Here is a 13700-nt window from a genome sequence, read left to right on the forward strand (position 1 = left end):
CATTCTGTTAGGAGCATGTGATACTCCTGATCCAGTTTTGTTTTGGACTATTATTTACCTCCAAGCACAAAAGAGGCAAATAACCTTTGTTATGACCAGGTGAGAAAGGTGTCTAGGGGTCTTTTACTGTCTTCATCTGGTCTTATAGAGTAACAGGATTTAATTTTAAACACACACACTGTGTTTAGAGCTCCCCTTTTTGATCCCTTGTTCACAGCTTTCCAATCATAAGACAAAGAAATGAGCACAAACAGGCCTTCTTCTGTTTAAAGAAGAAAAGTGAAATTTATTAAACCTTAAACTTACGTTCTAATACAGTTAACAACTATGGATATACAACGCGCCCACGCGAGCATGCACACGTGATACACACATGCAAATAGAGTCAGAAAAGAGCAGAAGAAAAATAAAATGGAGATGTTTGAGGCAGCGTCTAAAGGGGGTTTCTTGTTACTGTTTCTGTTGGTCAAACTCGCTGTACAGTCCTTGATTGTCGACAGCTCTCACTTTTCGTTGGGGCCCAGTATTCTTCTGAAACCTTGTTCACTGTAGGAGACTTTTCTCCCTTGGTGTTCATATGTCTCCAATGGTTTCCGAAGCTGGTGAGTGCTAGATGAGAGCAGACAGGAGAGAGGTGTTCTCAGTCCAGGAGCTAAAAACCTTCTGACTTTCAAACACTCTGTGGGAAGTTCAAAATTCAAACAACTCCAACAGTCAGCCAGCCATGTGATCAAATCGGTCCGACCACGTCTGTTTGTGCATTCGGACATCTTAGCAGTTAACCTGGAATGCTAGCCTTTCCACCTTCAATGTCTGGTAATCAAAAGGCCATTGTAAATTATATTGGAGCAGGGATAGCCCCTTTCTTCTTTAAAGTTTGTTGGTGGATGTGCTAATGCCTTAGTCCAGCCAAAGTTTCCAATTGTTTTTTTAAAGCAAGTTCTTTCTTCATCATCAGCAGTTTAAAATCAATGTTCATGTGGTGAAATTAATTTTCCTGATTCTTGGCTGGCAGGTGGGGGTTTGCCTGACACCTTATTAACTTTAACAAATGTGGTGCCTCTAAAGATAGTATGCTTGTTTTTAAATGTCATGACTCATGGTGGATTTTATAATCTAAAATAATTAGTCACATTATAAAGATTATAAACCAAAATAATCTTGTTTGCAGTGCAGATCTCATTATAATCTTAATGAAAACAAACTAAAGTTTCGGTTTTCCTCTTCAAAGGGTCCAAATATTATGCAATGTAAAAATTGTACCAGATCTTGCTCGTGACAGTGGAAAAGTAATGAGACTAGTGTTGTACCTCTGGGAAGCAAATCCTGAAATCCGGGTCCCACTATCTGGTGGGACATCCTGCCCCATGTGCCCAAAGACCTGCAGGTCGAGAATTGGCCTGTTCAGTGACCTGAAGACCCATGGCAGAAACTCACGATCTTGAGTAGACGTCATCCTCGAATCAAGGGACAGCTGACGACAACCTCTACATTAACAAGTTTGAGGTTCTGTTGCATCATCCCCAAATCAGGCTCAAAGGTTTGGTAATGGCCCTGTGACAATGCAGCAGGTCCAATGGACAGCTGTATATCCCAACAGTGATGAACACTTCTGGCTCCTGTTCTACTGCATCAATTGGTCCAGTGACAGCTGCATTTAACAGCAAGGTGAGCTGAAAATCATAACTATCGTGTTGGCTTGGAGAAAGGCAGCACTCTGTATATTCATGTTCATACATGTACACGGTATTATGCCATCAGCCTCAGAAGCCCAGTGACCATTTATAGTGACTGCAGAGAGGTCACAGGATAGTTGCACTGTAGCCAATACACAGCATTTGTGGTGCAGAACAGTCATTTCCAGATAATTTTATGCAATTCCAAACCACACATTGAAGAAAGATGGCCAGAGTTATACTCCTTGCCTTGCATCACTGTGGTGCAAAAGATGACTTCACACTGACTCAAGGTTTACAGCACGGTTGTCCAACCTTTTCACGTGGGGGACCACATTACAACTTTCGTCTTCCATGGTGGTGAGATGAGCCAATTTCGGAAAGATAAAGGCATTAAAATTTATCTTACTATTAATCAAAACAACAAAGGTGCATTTTTGTGAAGAAACTTTAAATGAGAAGAATAATTTATTGACTTACTTTCTGGTCACTATGTTGGACACTGATTTAGTGAGATACCTGACATTTTTCTACCTGCACAAGTAGTCAGTGTTTGACTGCTCAGGTTCCTGTAAATGCTGTTAGCAACTCTGGTGGGGTGCTTCTAGAGTCTGCATTTGCATTGGAGGATGTAGGGTTTAAAGTTTCACATTGTTTGGGGCTGGTTGACAAGACTGTAGGGGTTTTCATCTGCCATTCAAACTGCTGTCTTATGTGGGCTTTGGTCCTTCATATATTGACATGTACAGCTACTGTATTCTTGTGGGCCCTTAATATTTCTCCCTGGTACCTCTATGGCACCACCAACTGGTGAACTACTGTCCACTCCTTGCCCTCAGGTCTGTGAGGAGGACTCCATTTCCTCATCAGTATCTCACTCTTTAAATAGGAGCAATCAGGGACTCACTCTGCTTCACTTCCAACTTGGGCAGCCTGTGCTATCTGTTGCAATACTGTGTCAGCACGCTGAGCCTCACCTAGAGAAAATCCATTTCATTCATTCCCTGGGTCTCCTAACTTGCCAAAGAAAGTCTCGGACAGGCCGACCACATGGCCATTTGCCTACAGGGCCAATGCAGTCTCCTTTGGGGGAGCTGGTTTGATCAGGGCCTGATCCATTACACATTCATGGGACTATCTCCTGCCACTGCCTTGTCTCTCTGACCTCCTACAGTCTTTCTTTCACTATTGGAGGGGCAGCCACCTTCACCCCCGCCAGATCATTACCTAGGAGCAGGTCAACCCCGTCCACAAACAAACTAGGGACAATCCCTATGGTCACCAGTCCCGAAATTAGGCCGCACTCCAGGTGCACAGGTACATTGCCCTCCAATACCATTCACTGCCATTTCGGTGTTCACTACACTCTCTGGGGACAGATCAGGCCTTTTCCCAATAAAAGGGATCTAGTGGCCCCTGTGTCCCTGACAATTACTATGGGCTTGCTTGCCCCACTCGAGGGATATGGAGTTACTTTCCCTTCAAATACAAACCCTGTTAACCTTCAAGAATCCTATTAATTGTTCCTGCACTGGCCATAGTAAGCTTCCTGGGTGCACTGTTACTGCAGTTAAAACCACAGCTTGTTCTGTGTTTTCCAATGGGGCCTCATCTTCACTAAATGGGTGTGCACTGATTAACCCTATCGGTTTCCCCTTTAGTAACCAGCAGTCAGCTTTTAAATGCCCTGATTTATTACAATGGAAGCACACAGGTCTCCGAGTCTCACTTTTGCTCACAGCACCTTCCTTTTTGGCTGGAGGAGGACGCCCTGTGTCTCCTGCTTTCCTTTATCTTCCAGGACTGGTTGGGCGGATATCATCTTCCCACCCTTTGTCCTTTTCGGATTTGTGGGGGTGATTAGGAAAGGTTCTCCTCTGGGAAACCGACTTATAAATTAAAGCAAACTCATCAGCCAGAACGGCTGCTTGCCGGCTCTCTGAACTCACTGCTCCTCTACATGGGTCTTTATTGAGAATGGGAGAGAGTTTTTAAATTCCTCTAACAGGATTACTTCTCTGAGAGTCTCATACTGAGCTGCATTTTTAAAGCCCTCAGCCACAAGTCAAAAGCCAGCTGCTTACTTCTTTCAAATTCCACATAAGTTTGATAGGCTTGTTTTTTGAGGGTTCTAAACTTTTGGCGATAGGCTTCGGGTGTTAATTCATATGCCCTGAGGATAGCATTTTTGGTCAGTTCATAATTTGATGAACTCTCACCTGGCAACGAGGAATAAACCTCATGGGCTTTTCTGGTTAGTTTGCTTTGCAAATAAAGGGACCAGGTCTCAGTTGGCCATTTTAGCTGCCTTGCCAGTTTCTCAAAAGACCCAAAAAATGCTTTCACATCGTCCTCATTGAATTTTGGAATTACTTGAGCGAGTTTTAGCAATTTTGTACACAGCCCTGAATTCTGCGCCTCCATACTGGCCCTGGTTTCACTGGTGTTACTCTGTCGCTCCCTAGTTAACTCAAACCGCCTCAGCTCTCTCTCTCTCTTCAGATTCTTTCCGGAATATGCTTTCGCTCTCCCCTCTCTCTTGTTCCTTCTCCCGTCTGTCTTTCTCTCTCTCCTGCCTTTCATTTTCTTAACAGGGCGGCACAGTGGTTAGCACCGCAGCCTCACAGCTCCAGCGACCCGGGTTCAATTCTGGGTACTGCCTGTGTGCAGTTTGCCAGTTCTCCCTGTGTCTGCATGGGTTTTCTCCGGGTGCTCTGGTTTCCTCCCACATGCCAAAGACTTGCAGGTTGATAGGTTAATTGGCCGTTATAAATTGGCCCTAGTATAGGTAGGTGGTAGGGAAATATAGGGACAGGTGGGGATGTGGTAGGAATATGGGATTAGTGTAGGATTAGTATAAATGGGTGGTTGATGGTCGGCACAGACTTGGTGGGCCGAAGGGCCTGTTTCAGTGCTGTATCTCTAAACTAAACTAAACTAATTACTTTTGGAAGGCTCTCTTTCTCCCTTTCTCTTTCCTCAAATTCAAATTTCCTCTGTTTCAATTGTATCTTTGCTGACATTACCCTGTCGGATTCTGCTTCTAAGCCTGTTTCCACATCTTGATTCAAGGGAAAAATGGTTGGCCACTAGCTTAAGGAGTTCAGACTTCCTAGCCTTGCCACGTACAGTGATCCCACACTGCTCAGCCATTTTCCTCAACTCCTCCATAGACAGTGCTTTTAACTTATCTCAAGTTACTTCACCCTGGCTTGGAAAACTACTAGCTTCAGTTAATATTCAATCATACACAACCACAAGAAAACCTGTATTGAAATTTGGCTTTTTTTGATTGGGAACAATTTGGCTTCCCGCTTCCAATTTCACTTGTTTGTCTGTGGGCAAAATTCCAAACACTAGCAACCAAATTTCTGTAACGATCAGGTGAGAAAGATGTCTAGGGCTCTTTTGCTGTCTTCATCTGGTTTTACTGTAACAGGGTTTAATTTTTAAACACACTGTGTTTTGAGCTCCCCCTTTGTGAATCCTTGTTCACAGCTTTCCATTTCGAAGACAAAGAAATGAGCACAAACAGGCCTTCTTATGTTTAAAGAAGTGAAATTTATTAAACCTTAAACTTTAACTCGAATATGGTTAATGCCTACAGATATACAACATACCTACGCTAGCATGCACATGTGATACGCACATGCAAATAGGGACAGAAAAGAGAAGAAAAATAAAATGGAGAGGTTTGAGGCAATTTCAGAAGTTTCTTGTTTACTGGGCTGTGTTTTCAGTTCGTGGTAGAGTCCTTGATTGTAGATAGCTCTTACTTTTCATTGGGGCCCAGTATTCTTCTTAAACCTTATTCACTGTAGGAGACTTTTCTCTCCTCGTGTTCATATGTCTTCAATGGTTTCCCATGCTGGCATGAGTGAGATGAGAGTAGACAGGAGTGTGATGTTCTCAAACCAGGAGCCAGGAGCCTTCTGACTCAAACAGTTTTCTCCAATTTAAAACTCTCAGTTCAAACCTCTGCAACAACCAGTTAGTCATGTGACTAAGACTGCTCAAACCACTTCTGCATATTGGAGAAGCAACGACTGGGTCCCCATTGTTCCAACACTGTCTGTTACTATGCAAATGTGTTTCCAGTCAGGGGCTTGCAATTTTTAAGTTTTAATGTTCATATGGCAAAACAATCTGTGCCTCAGTCTTGGCAGGTGAGGGGTTTGCTCGACACATTTCTAACCTTTGCCAGTTCTGATGAAAAGTCACTGACCTGAAATGTTAACACTGCTTCTCTCTCTACAGATGCTGCCAGACCTGCTGAATATTTCCAGCATTTGTTTGTTTTTATTTGCCTACACACTTGTGGTAGTGATGCAGCGTATTCTGGATAGATGTCATTCTGTCAGGAGTGATCTTGATCACTCTCGTTCCCTCTCTCTGTGCTCCCTCTCTCTCTCTCTGTCTGCCCCTTTTTTCTGTGCACTCTCTATCTGACCCCTTTCTCTGTTTGCCCTCCTCTCTCTCTTTCTGCCTCCTTCTCTCACTCTGCCCTCCCCCCTCTCTCTCTGCACCCCTTCTCTGGCCCTTCTATCTGCCCCCCTCTACTTGTCATCCTCTCTCTCTGCTACTCCCACTCTCTCTACATTCCTCTCTCTGCCTTCCCTCTCTCTCTGCCTTCCCTCTCTCTCTGCCCCACCCTCTCGCTCCCTGCCCCCTCTCTCTTTGCCCCTCTCTTGTATCCCCCCTTTCTCTCTGCTCACCTCTCTCGAATTGCCCCTTTCTCTGCCAACACTGTTCCCTTCTGCCCTCCCCTCTCTCTGCCCCCTCTCTCTCTGCCCCACGCCCTTCCTCTCACTCCCTCACTGCCTGTCTCTCTCTGTCTATGACAGTTGCAGACAGCAGGAACATTCAGCAGATGTTTCATCAGTTTTTTAAAATTTCAACTCAGTTTCACAGCTGACAGATCCTAACATCAGGAACAGCAGTTTCTGAATTTCAGACAGATTCGGGTTTTTGCAGCAGGCTCTTAAACAATCCTGAAACTGTCCGAAACTGCTGTTCCTGATGTCAGGAACTATCAACTGTGAAACTCAGCATGATTTTTTTTTTAAATGCCAGTCTGCAAGAAGACGACAAAGGAAAATTTCTCATCTCCAGTCATGGACTCCTTATGAGGATGAGGACCGGTCCCGGGTACAGTTGACACCCGAAGGCCAGATGGAAACCTTTGGCAGGCTGGATCCTGGCCCACGGACTGTATGCTGAACAACCCTGGTTTACAGTGTGGGGCAGTAGACAGTGAAAGTGGAGATAAACAATGAATGGAATTCAGCCATACACCTGAGCAAACTGATAAGTGGAAATTCCAGATCACTTCAGTTGCTCCAAAGCACAGGACATATTAAGTTTATACAGTTCATGCTCACTGCAGGATATTCACATTCAGTAACCAGTTTGTGCAGAGTTTTCAGAAATTATTTCAGACACACACTGCTGTGTAAATGGAAGCAAGTTTCAAATTCCTATTGACAGACCAATGTTTTTGCTGCAGACCAGCGACTTGCCAGCTACTGATCCTGCACCAGTAATTTTATGTGATGTCAAATGAGCTGTGTCAGCTGCCAGGTGGTCTCTGCTAATATATCCCAGGAAGGCAAAAACAAACACTGAGAATTGGTCACACATGCAAACATATGAATTAGAAGAAGTCAGCCATTCGGCCCCTCTAGTCTGCTCCACCATTCGATAAGATCATGGCTGATCTGATTGTGTTTTGAATTCCACACTCCCATCCATCCCTGATAACCTTCGATTCCCTTGCCTAACAAAAATCTATCTACACCCCCGCCTTAAAAATATTCAATGACATCACCTCCACCACCTTCTGTGGCAGAGTTCCAAAGTTGCACAACCCTTTGAGAGAAAAAATTTCTCCTCAACACTGTCCTAAAAGGGTAACCCCTAATTTTAAAACCGTGCCCCCTAGTTCTGGACTAACCCACAAGAGGAAACATCCTTTCCACATCCAAATTGTCGAGACCATTCAGAATCTTATAAAGTTCAATCAAGTCTCCCCTCATTCTTCTAACCTCCAGTGAAAACAAGCCCAGTCTGCCCAACCTTTCCACATAAGACAACCCACTCATTCCAGGTATTAATCTAGTAAACCTCCTCTGAACTGCCTCCAACATGTTAGCCCCTGCAGCATGAGCTTCGACTCGGTGAAAAAACCTTTTCAGTGGCAGCTTGTCAAATGCCTTCCGGAAATCTAAGTACAGTACGTTAACGGGCTCCCCTTTATCCACAGTGCATGTTACTCCTTCAAAGAACTCCAGTAAATTGGTTAAATATGATTTCCCTTTCACAAAACCACGCTGACAATTCCCGATTACCTTGAGTTTTTCTAAGTGCCCAGTTATAGCCTCCTTAATGATCGATTCTAACACCTTCCCCATGCCAGGTCTGTGTATACACACACCTCCTTTTAGCCATTTACAGAAGACTGAGACATTGAAGTTGTGAAGGAGTATTCAGTTACACCCACTTGCTTCCCTGGTTGAAGTTCATTTCCACCGAGGTGGAAAAAAACAGAAAACAAAGACGACTTAAAAACAGATTTGTGGTTGTCTGGCATTCAAAAAAATCATAATTGTCAGTGGTTAAGGTTGGAAAGGGAGAAGCCAATGGTGGATTTCCAAAATCCAGTGTCAGAAACCTGCGAGTTGGCAGAAACTTCTCATCCTTAAATTATATGTGAACTCGCTGGTGTTTCAGCAGGTGGGCTGACTGAGTGAATCCCTTCCCACACTCTGAGCAGGTGTACGGCCTCTCCCCAGTGTGAACTCGCTGGTGTGTCAGCAGGTGGGATGAAGTACTGAATCCCTTCCCACACTCTGAGCAGGTGAATGGCCTCTCCCCAGTGTGAACCCGCTGGTGTCTGAGCAGGTTGAATGAGGTACTGAATCCCTTCCCACAATCTGAGCAGGTGCATGGTCTCTCCCCAGTGTGAACTCGCTGGTGCATCAGCAGGTTGGATAACCGAGTGAATGCCTTCCCACACACTGAGCAGGTGAATGGCCTCTCCCCAGTGTGAACTCGCTGGTGTGTCAGCAAGTCGGATGAAGTAGTGAATCCCTTCCCACACACTGAGCAGGTGAACGGCCTCTCTCCAGTGTGAACTCGCTGGTGTGTCAGCAGCTTGGAGGACTGAGTGAATCCCTTCCCACACTCAGAGCAGGTGAAAGGCCTCTCCCCAGTGTGAACTCGCTGGTGTGTCAGCAGGTTGAATGAAGTACTGAAACCCTTTCCACACACTGAGCAGATGAACGGCCTCTCCCCAGTGTGAACTCGCTGGTGTCTCAACAGGTTGAATGAAGTACTGAATGCCTGCCCACAATCTGAACAGGTGCACGGTCTCTCTTCAGTGTGAATTCGCTGGTGTGTCAGCAGGGTGGATGAAGAACTGAATCCCTTCCCGCACTCTGAGCAGGTGAACGGCCTCTCCCCAGTGTGAACTTGCTGGTGTGTCAGCAGGGTGGATGAAGTACTGAATCCCTTCCCGCACTCTGAGCAGGTAAAACGTCTCTCCTCAGTGTGAACTCGCTGGTGTGTCAGGCGATGGGATGAAGTACTGAATCTCTTCCCACACTCTGAGCAGGTGAATGGCCTCTCCCCAGTGTGAACTCGCTGGTGAGTCAGTAGGTCGGATGAAGTAGTGAATCCCTTTCCACACTCTGAGCAGGTGAACGGCCTCTCCCCAGTGTGAACTCGCTGATGTGTCAGCAGCTTGGATGAAGTTTTGAATCCCTTCCCACACTCGGAGCAGGTGAACGGCCTCTCCCCAGTGTGAACTCGCTGGTGTGTCAGCAGTTTGGATGACTGAGTGAATCCCTTCCCACACTCTGAGCAGGTGAACGGCCTCTCCCCAGTGTGGACTCGCTGGTGCGCCAGCAGGTTGGATGACTGAGTGAATCCCTTCCCACACTCTGAGCAGGTGAACGGCCTCTCCCCAGTGTGAACTCGCTGGTGTGTCAGAAGGCTGGAGGACCGAGTGAATCCCTTCCCACACTCTGAGCAGGTGAATGGCCTCTCCCCAGTGTGAACCCGCTGGTGTGTCACCAGGGTGGATAACTGAGTGAATCCTTTACTACATTCAGCGCAGGTGAATGGCCTCTCCCCAGTGTGAACTGTCTGGTGTACAATGAGTTCAGATGATTGCTTGAACCCAGTCCCGCAGTGAGAACACCTGAACGGTACTTGGTCAGTGTGAACACATTGATGGGACATCAGTTCTGCAGAACCTTTATAGCAATTCTCAGAGTCTGGACGTTTAAAAGGTCTCTCCCCAGTGTAATGTCACTGATGTACCGGCAGATCAGATGAAGCAGTGAATCCCTTCCCACACTCGGAGCAGTTGAATGGCCTCTCCAGGGTGTAACTGCGTGGTTGAGTTTCCAGCTCACCTGGATAACTCAATTCCTTTCCATAGTCCCATATTTATACGGTTTCTTCCCAGTGTGACTGCACTTTTGTTTTGACAGGCCAGATGATCGGATGAAACCTCATCCACACACAGAACATGTGTACAGTTTCTCCCCACTGTGATCGCTGCTCTTTCCTTTCAGGTTCAAAATCCGGTGATATTCGGGTTACAATAAATTGGGCAGCTCCTTCAGATCCTGATCTGACGTTTGCTTTGCATTTCACAGCTGCAATTCCTGCCCTTCTAAAACCCTGTGAAAATTATTTAAAACAGAAAAAAATAGTGAGAAACCCACAAAAACACAGAATATTAGTCCCTATAACCGGGCTGCAGTTTATTAACATAAGCAGAAACAGACCCCAATGAACATAGTTCAGTCCTGGATGTGATTAACAGCCATTGTAGTTAGTTGTGAACACGCTGGTGTGTCAGCAGGTAAGATGACTGGGTGAATCTCTTCTCACACTCTGAGCAAATGAATGGCCTCTCCCCAGTGTGAGTGCATTGGTGTACAGTGAGATGCACCAATCGCCTGAACCCAGTCCTGCAGTGAGAGCACCTAATGGGAACACTTTGATGGCACACCAGTTCCCCAGAACATCTGTGGCAATTCGCATGGTCTGGACATTTAAAAGGTCTCACCCCAGTGCTAACTCGCTGATGGATCAGCAGGTGGGATGAAGTAATGAAATAGTACAGTTTCTCCCCACTGTCAACAATGATTTTTCCTTCCCTGTTCAAAATCCTATGATACTCAGGTTATGATAAATTGGGTGACTTGGTTAGATCCTGATGTGATGTTTAGATTGAGTTTCCCGACTGCAGATCCTCTCCTTCTAAAACCCTGTGAAAATGATTTAAAACAGAAAAAGTAGAATGAGAAAATGCACAAAGACACAAAGGGTAGGTTGTGAAATGGAGCTGAATGAATCTGGTAATTTATGGGGCTGACACAAGGAAAAAGTGACCATGAAAGCTGCTGGATTGATGTACAACCCCAACTGGTTCAGTAATGTCCTTCAGGGAAGGGAACCTGACACCCAGTCTGGACCAACACAAGACTCTGCCCTCTATGGGAGGAAAGAGGGAGAGGGAGGGAGAGAGAGAGAGAGGGGGGGGGCAGGGAGAGGGGTGGGGAGAGGAGAGGTATTTTATATATCTACAAGTCGACCAGAACATCCATCATCAAGAAGGACCAGGGTAGCAGGTGTATGTGAACACCATCACCTCCAAGTCACACACCATCCTGACTTGTCTGACATCCAGTACTGGATGAACAGAAATTTCCTCCAATTATATATTGGGAAGTCTGAAGCCATTGTCTTCAGTTCCTGCGACAAACTCCACTTCCTGGTCACCAACACTATCCCTCTCCCTAGAACCATCTGAGGTTAAACCAGACCATTCATAACCTTGGTGTCATATTTGACCCCGAGATGAGCTTCCGACTGCAGATCAGCACCATTAGTCAGACCGCCTATTTCCATCTCAGGAACATCACCAGACATCACCACTGCCTCAGCTCATCGGCCTCTGAAACTTATATTCATGTATTTGTTACCTCTCAACTTGACTATTCTAACACACTCCTGGCCGGCCTCCCACATTCTACCCTCTGTAAACTTGAGATCATCCAAAACTCTGCTGCCTGTGTCCTCACTCGAACCAAGTCATGTTCACCCATCACAACTGTGCTCACTGGCCTACACAGGCTCCCAGTTAAACAGCACCTCAATTTTAAAATCCTCATCCTTGCTTTCAAATCCCTCCATGCCCTCATCCCTCACTATCTCTATAATCTCCTCCAGACCTACAACCCTCCAAGAGATCAGGGCTCATCTAATTCTGGCATCTTGAGCATCCCTGATTTTCATTGCGCCACCACTGGTGTCCGTGCCTTCAGCTGCCAAGGTCATAAGATTTGGAAATCCCTCCCTAATCCTCTCCGCCTCTCTACCTCACCTTCCCTGATTCAGACACTGATTAAAACCCACCTCTCTGATCAAGCTTTTGATCATCTGCCCTAATATCTCCTTATGTGGCTCAGTGTCAAATGTTGCTTTATAAACACTCATGTAAAACACCTTGGAACATTTTATTACATTAAAGATGCTATATAAATACAAGTTGATGTTAACTTGGACATATATCACCGTTCCTTCATCATCACTGGGTGAAAATCATGTAACTCCTTCCCTAACACCATTGTGGGAGCATCTTCACCACACGGACTGCAGCGATTCAAGAAGAAGGCCCATCATCACCTTCTCATTGGGCAACTGGGGATTGGTAATATTTGCTGGTCTGGACAGTGATGCCCATATCCCAGCATTGAAGTACAAAAAAAATCTGTATGTGTAAAATGGATTAAAAACCTCTACAGAAATACTTGTTACTGAAACAATACTCTTTTACATTGAGTGGTTGGTGTCGGTTTAGCAAACTCACCTCCTCTGGAATCTATCTCAACCGAGGATTTCCCCCTACTGTGGTTGACAGGGCCCTCAACCGTGTCCGGCCCATTTACCGCACCTCTACCCTCACCCCTTCCCCTCCCTCCCAGAACCGCGACAGGGTTCCCCTTGTCCTCACTTCCCACCCCATCAGCCTCCATATCCAAGGAATCATCCTCCGCCATTTCCGCCACCTCCAGCATGATGCCACTACCAAATGCATCTTCCCCTCCCCTTCCCTGTCAGCATTCCGAAGGGATTGTTCCCTCCGCGGCACCCTGGTCCACTCCTCCATTATCCCCACCACCTCGTCCCCGCCCCATGGCACCTTCCCCTGAAATCGCAGGAGGTGTAATACCTGCCCATTTACCTCCTCTCTCCTCACTATCCCAGGCCCCAAACACTCCTTTCAGGTGAAGCAGCGATTTACTTGTACTTCTTTCAATGTAGTATACTGTATTCGCTGCTCACAGTGTGGTCTCCTCTACATTGGGGAGACCAAGCGCAGACTGGGTGACCGCTTTGCGGAACATCTCCGCTCAGTCCACAAGCAGGACCCTGAACCTCCGGTTGCTTGCCATTTCAACACTCCCCCCTGCTCTCATCCTCACATCTCTGTCCTGGGATTGCTGCAGTGTTCCAGTGAACATCAACGCAAGCTTGAGGAACAGCATCTCATCTACCGATTAGGCACACTACAGCCTGCCGGACTGAACATTGAGTTCAATAATTTCAGAGCAAGACAGCCCCCCATTTTACTTTCATTTTTAGTTATTTTTTCTTTTTCACATTTTTTACAATCTTTTTTTTTGCATTTATTTCATTTCATCTTAGTTTGTTCAGTTTGCTTACCCACTGTTTTTTTTTCAGGTTTGCACTTGCTGCTGTTCAATATTCAGTCCGTTAACACCTAATCTGTTCTAATGCTTTGTCTTTCAACACACCATTAACATATTGTTTGCCTTTGCTCCATGACCTTTTGGTCAGCTATGTGGCCTTGTCCAATCTACACCTTCTCCTTTGTTATCTCTTGCCCCACCCCCACCTCACTTGCTTACAACCTGTGACTTTTCTAATATTTGTCAGTTTCGAAGAAGGGTCACTGACCCGAAACGTTAACTCTGCTTCTCTTTT

At 45.8% G+C, this 13700-nt stretch overlaps 1 protein-coding gene across 1 annotated transcript; it reads right to left on the bottom strand.

The window, feature by feature from the left end:
* Nucleotides 1-6423: 6423 nt before the first annotated feature.
* LOC137349244 (zinc finger protein 420-like) lies at nt 6424-9996 on the bottom strand. Its single transcript, XM_068014740.1, has one exon. The coding sequence runs from the start codon at nt 9915-9917 to the stop codon at nt 8379-8381; it is 1539 nt and encodes a 512-aa protein (XP_067870841.1). The 5' UTR covers nt 9918-9996; the 3' UTR covers nt 6424-8378.
* Between the last annotated feature and the right edge of the window lie 3704 nt (nt 9997-13700).

The sequence above is a fragment of the Heterodontus francisci genome, chromosome 34, assembly GCF_036365525.1.
Source record: "Heterodontus francisci isolate sHetFra1 chromosome 34, sHetFra1.hap1, whole genome shotgun sequence".
Taxonomy (NCBI): domain Eukaryota; kingdom Metazoa; phylum Chordata; class Chondrichthyes; order Heterodontiformes; family Heterodontidae; genus Heterodontus; species Heterodontus francisci.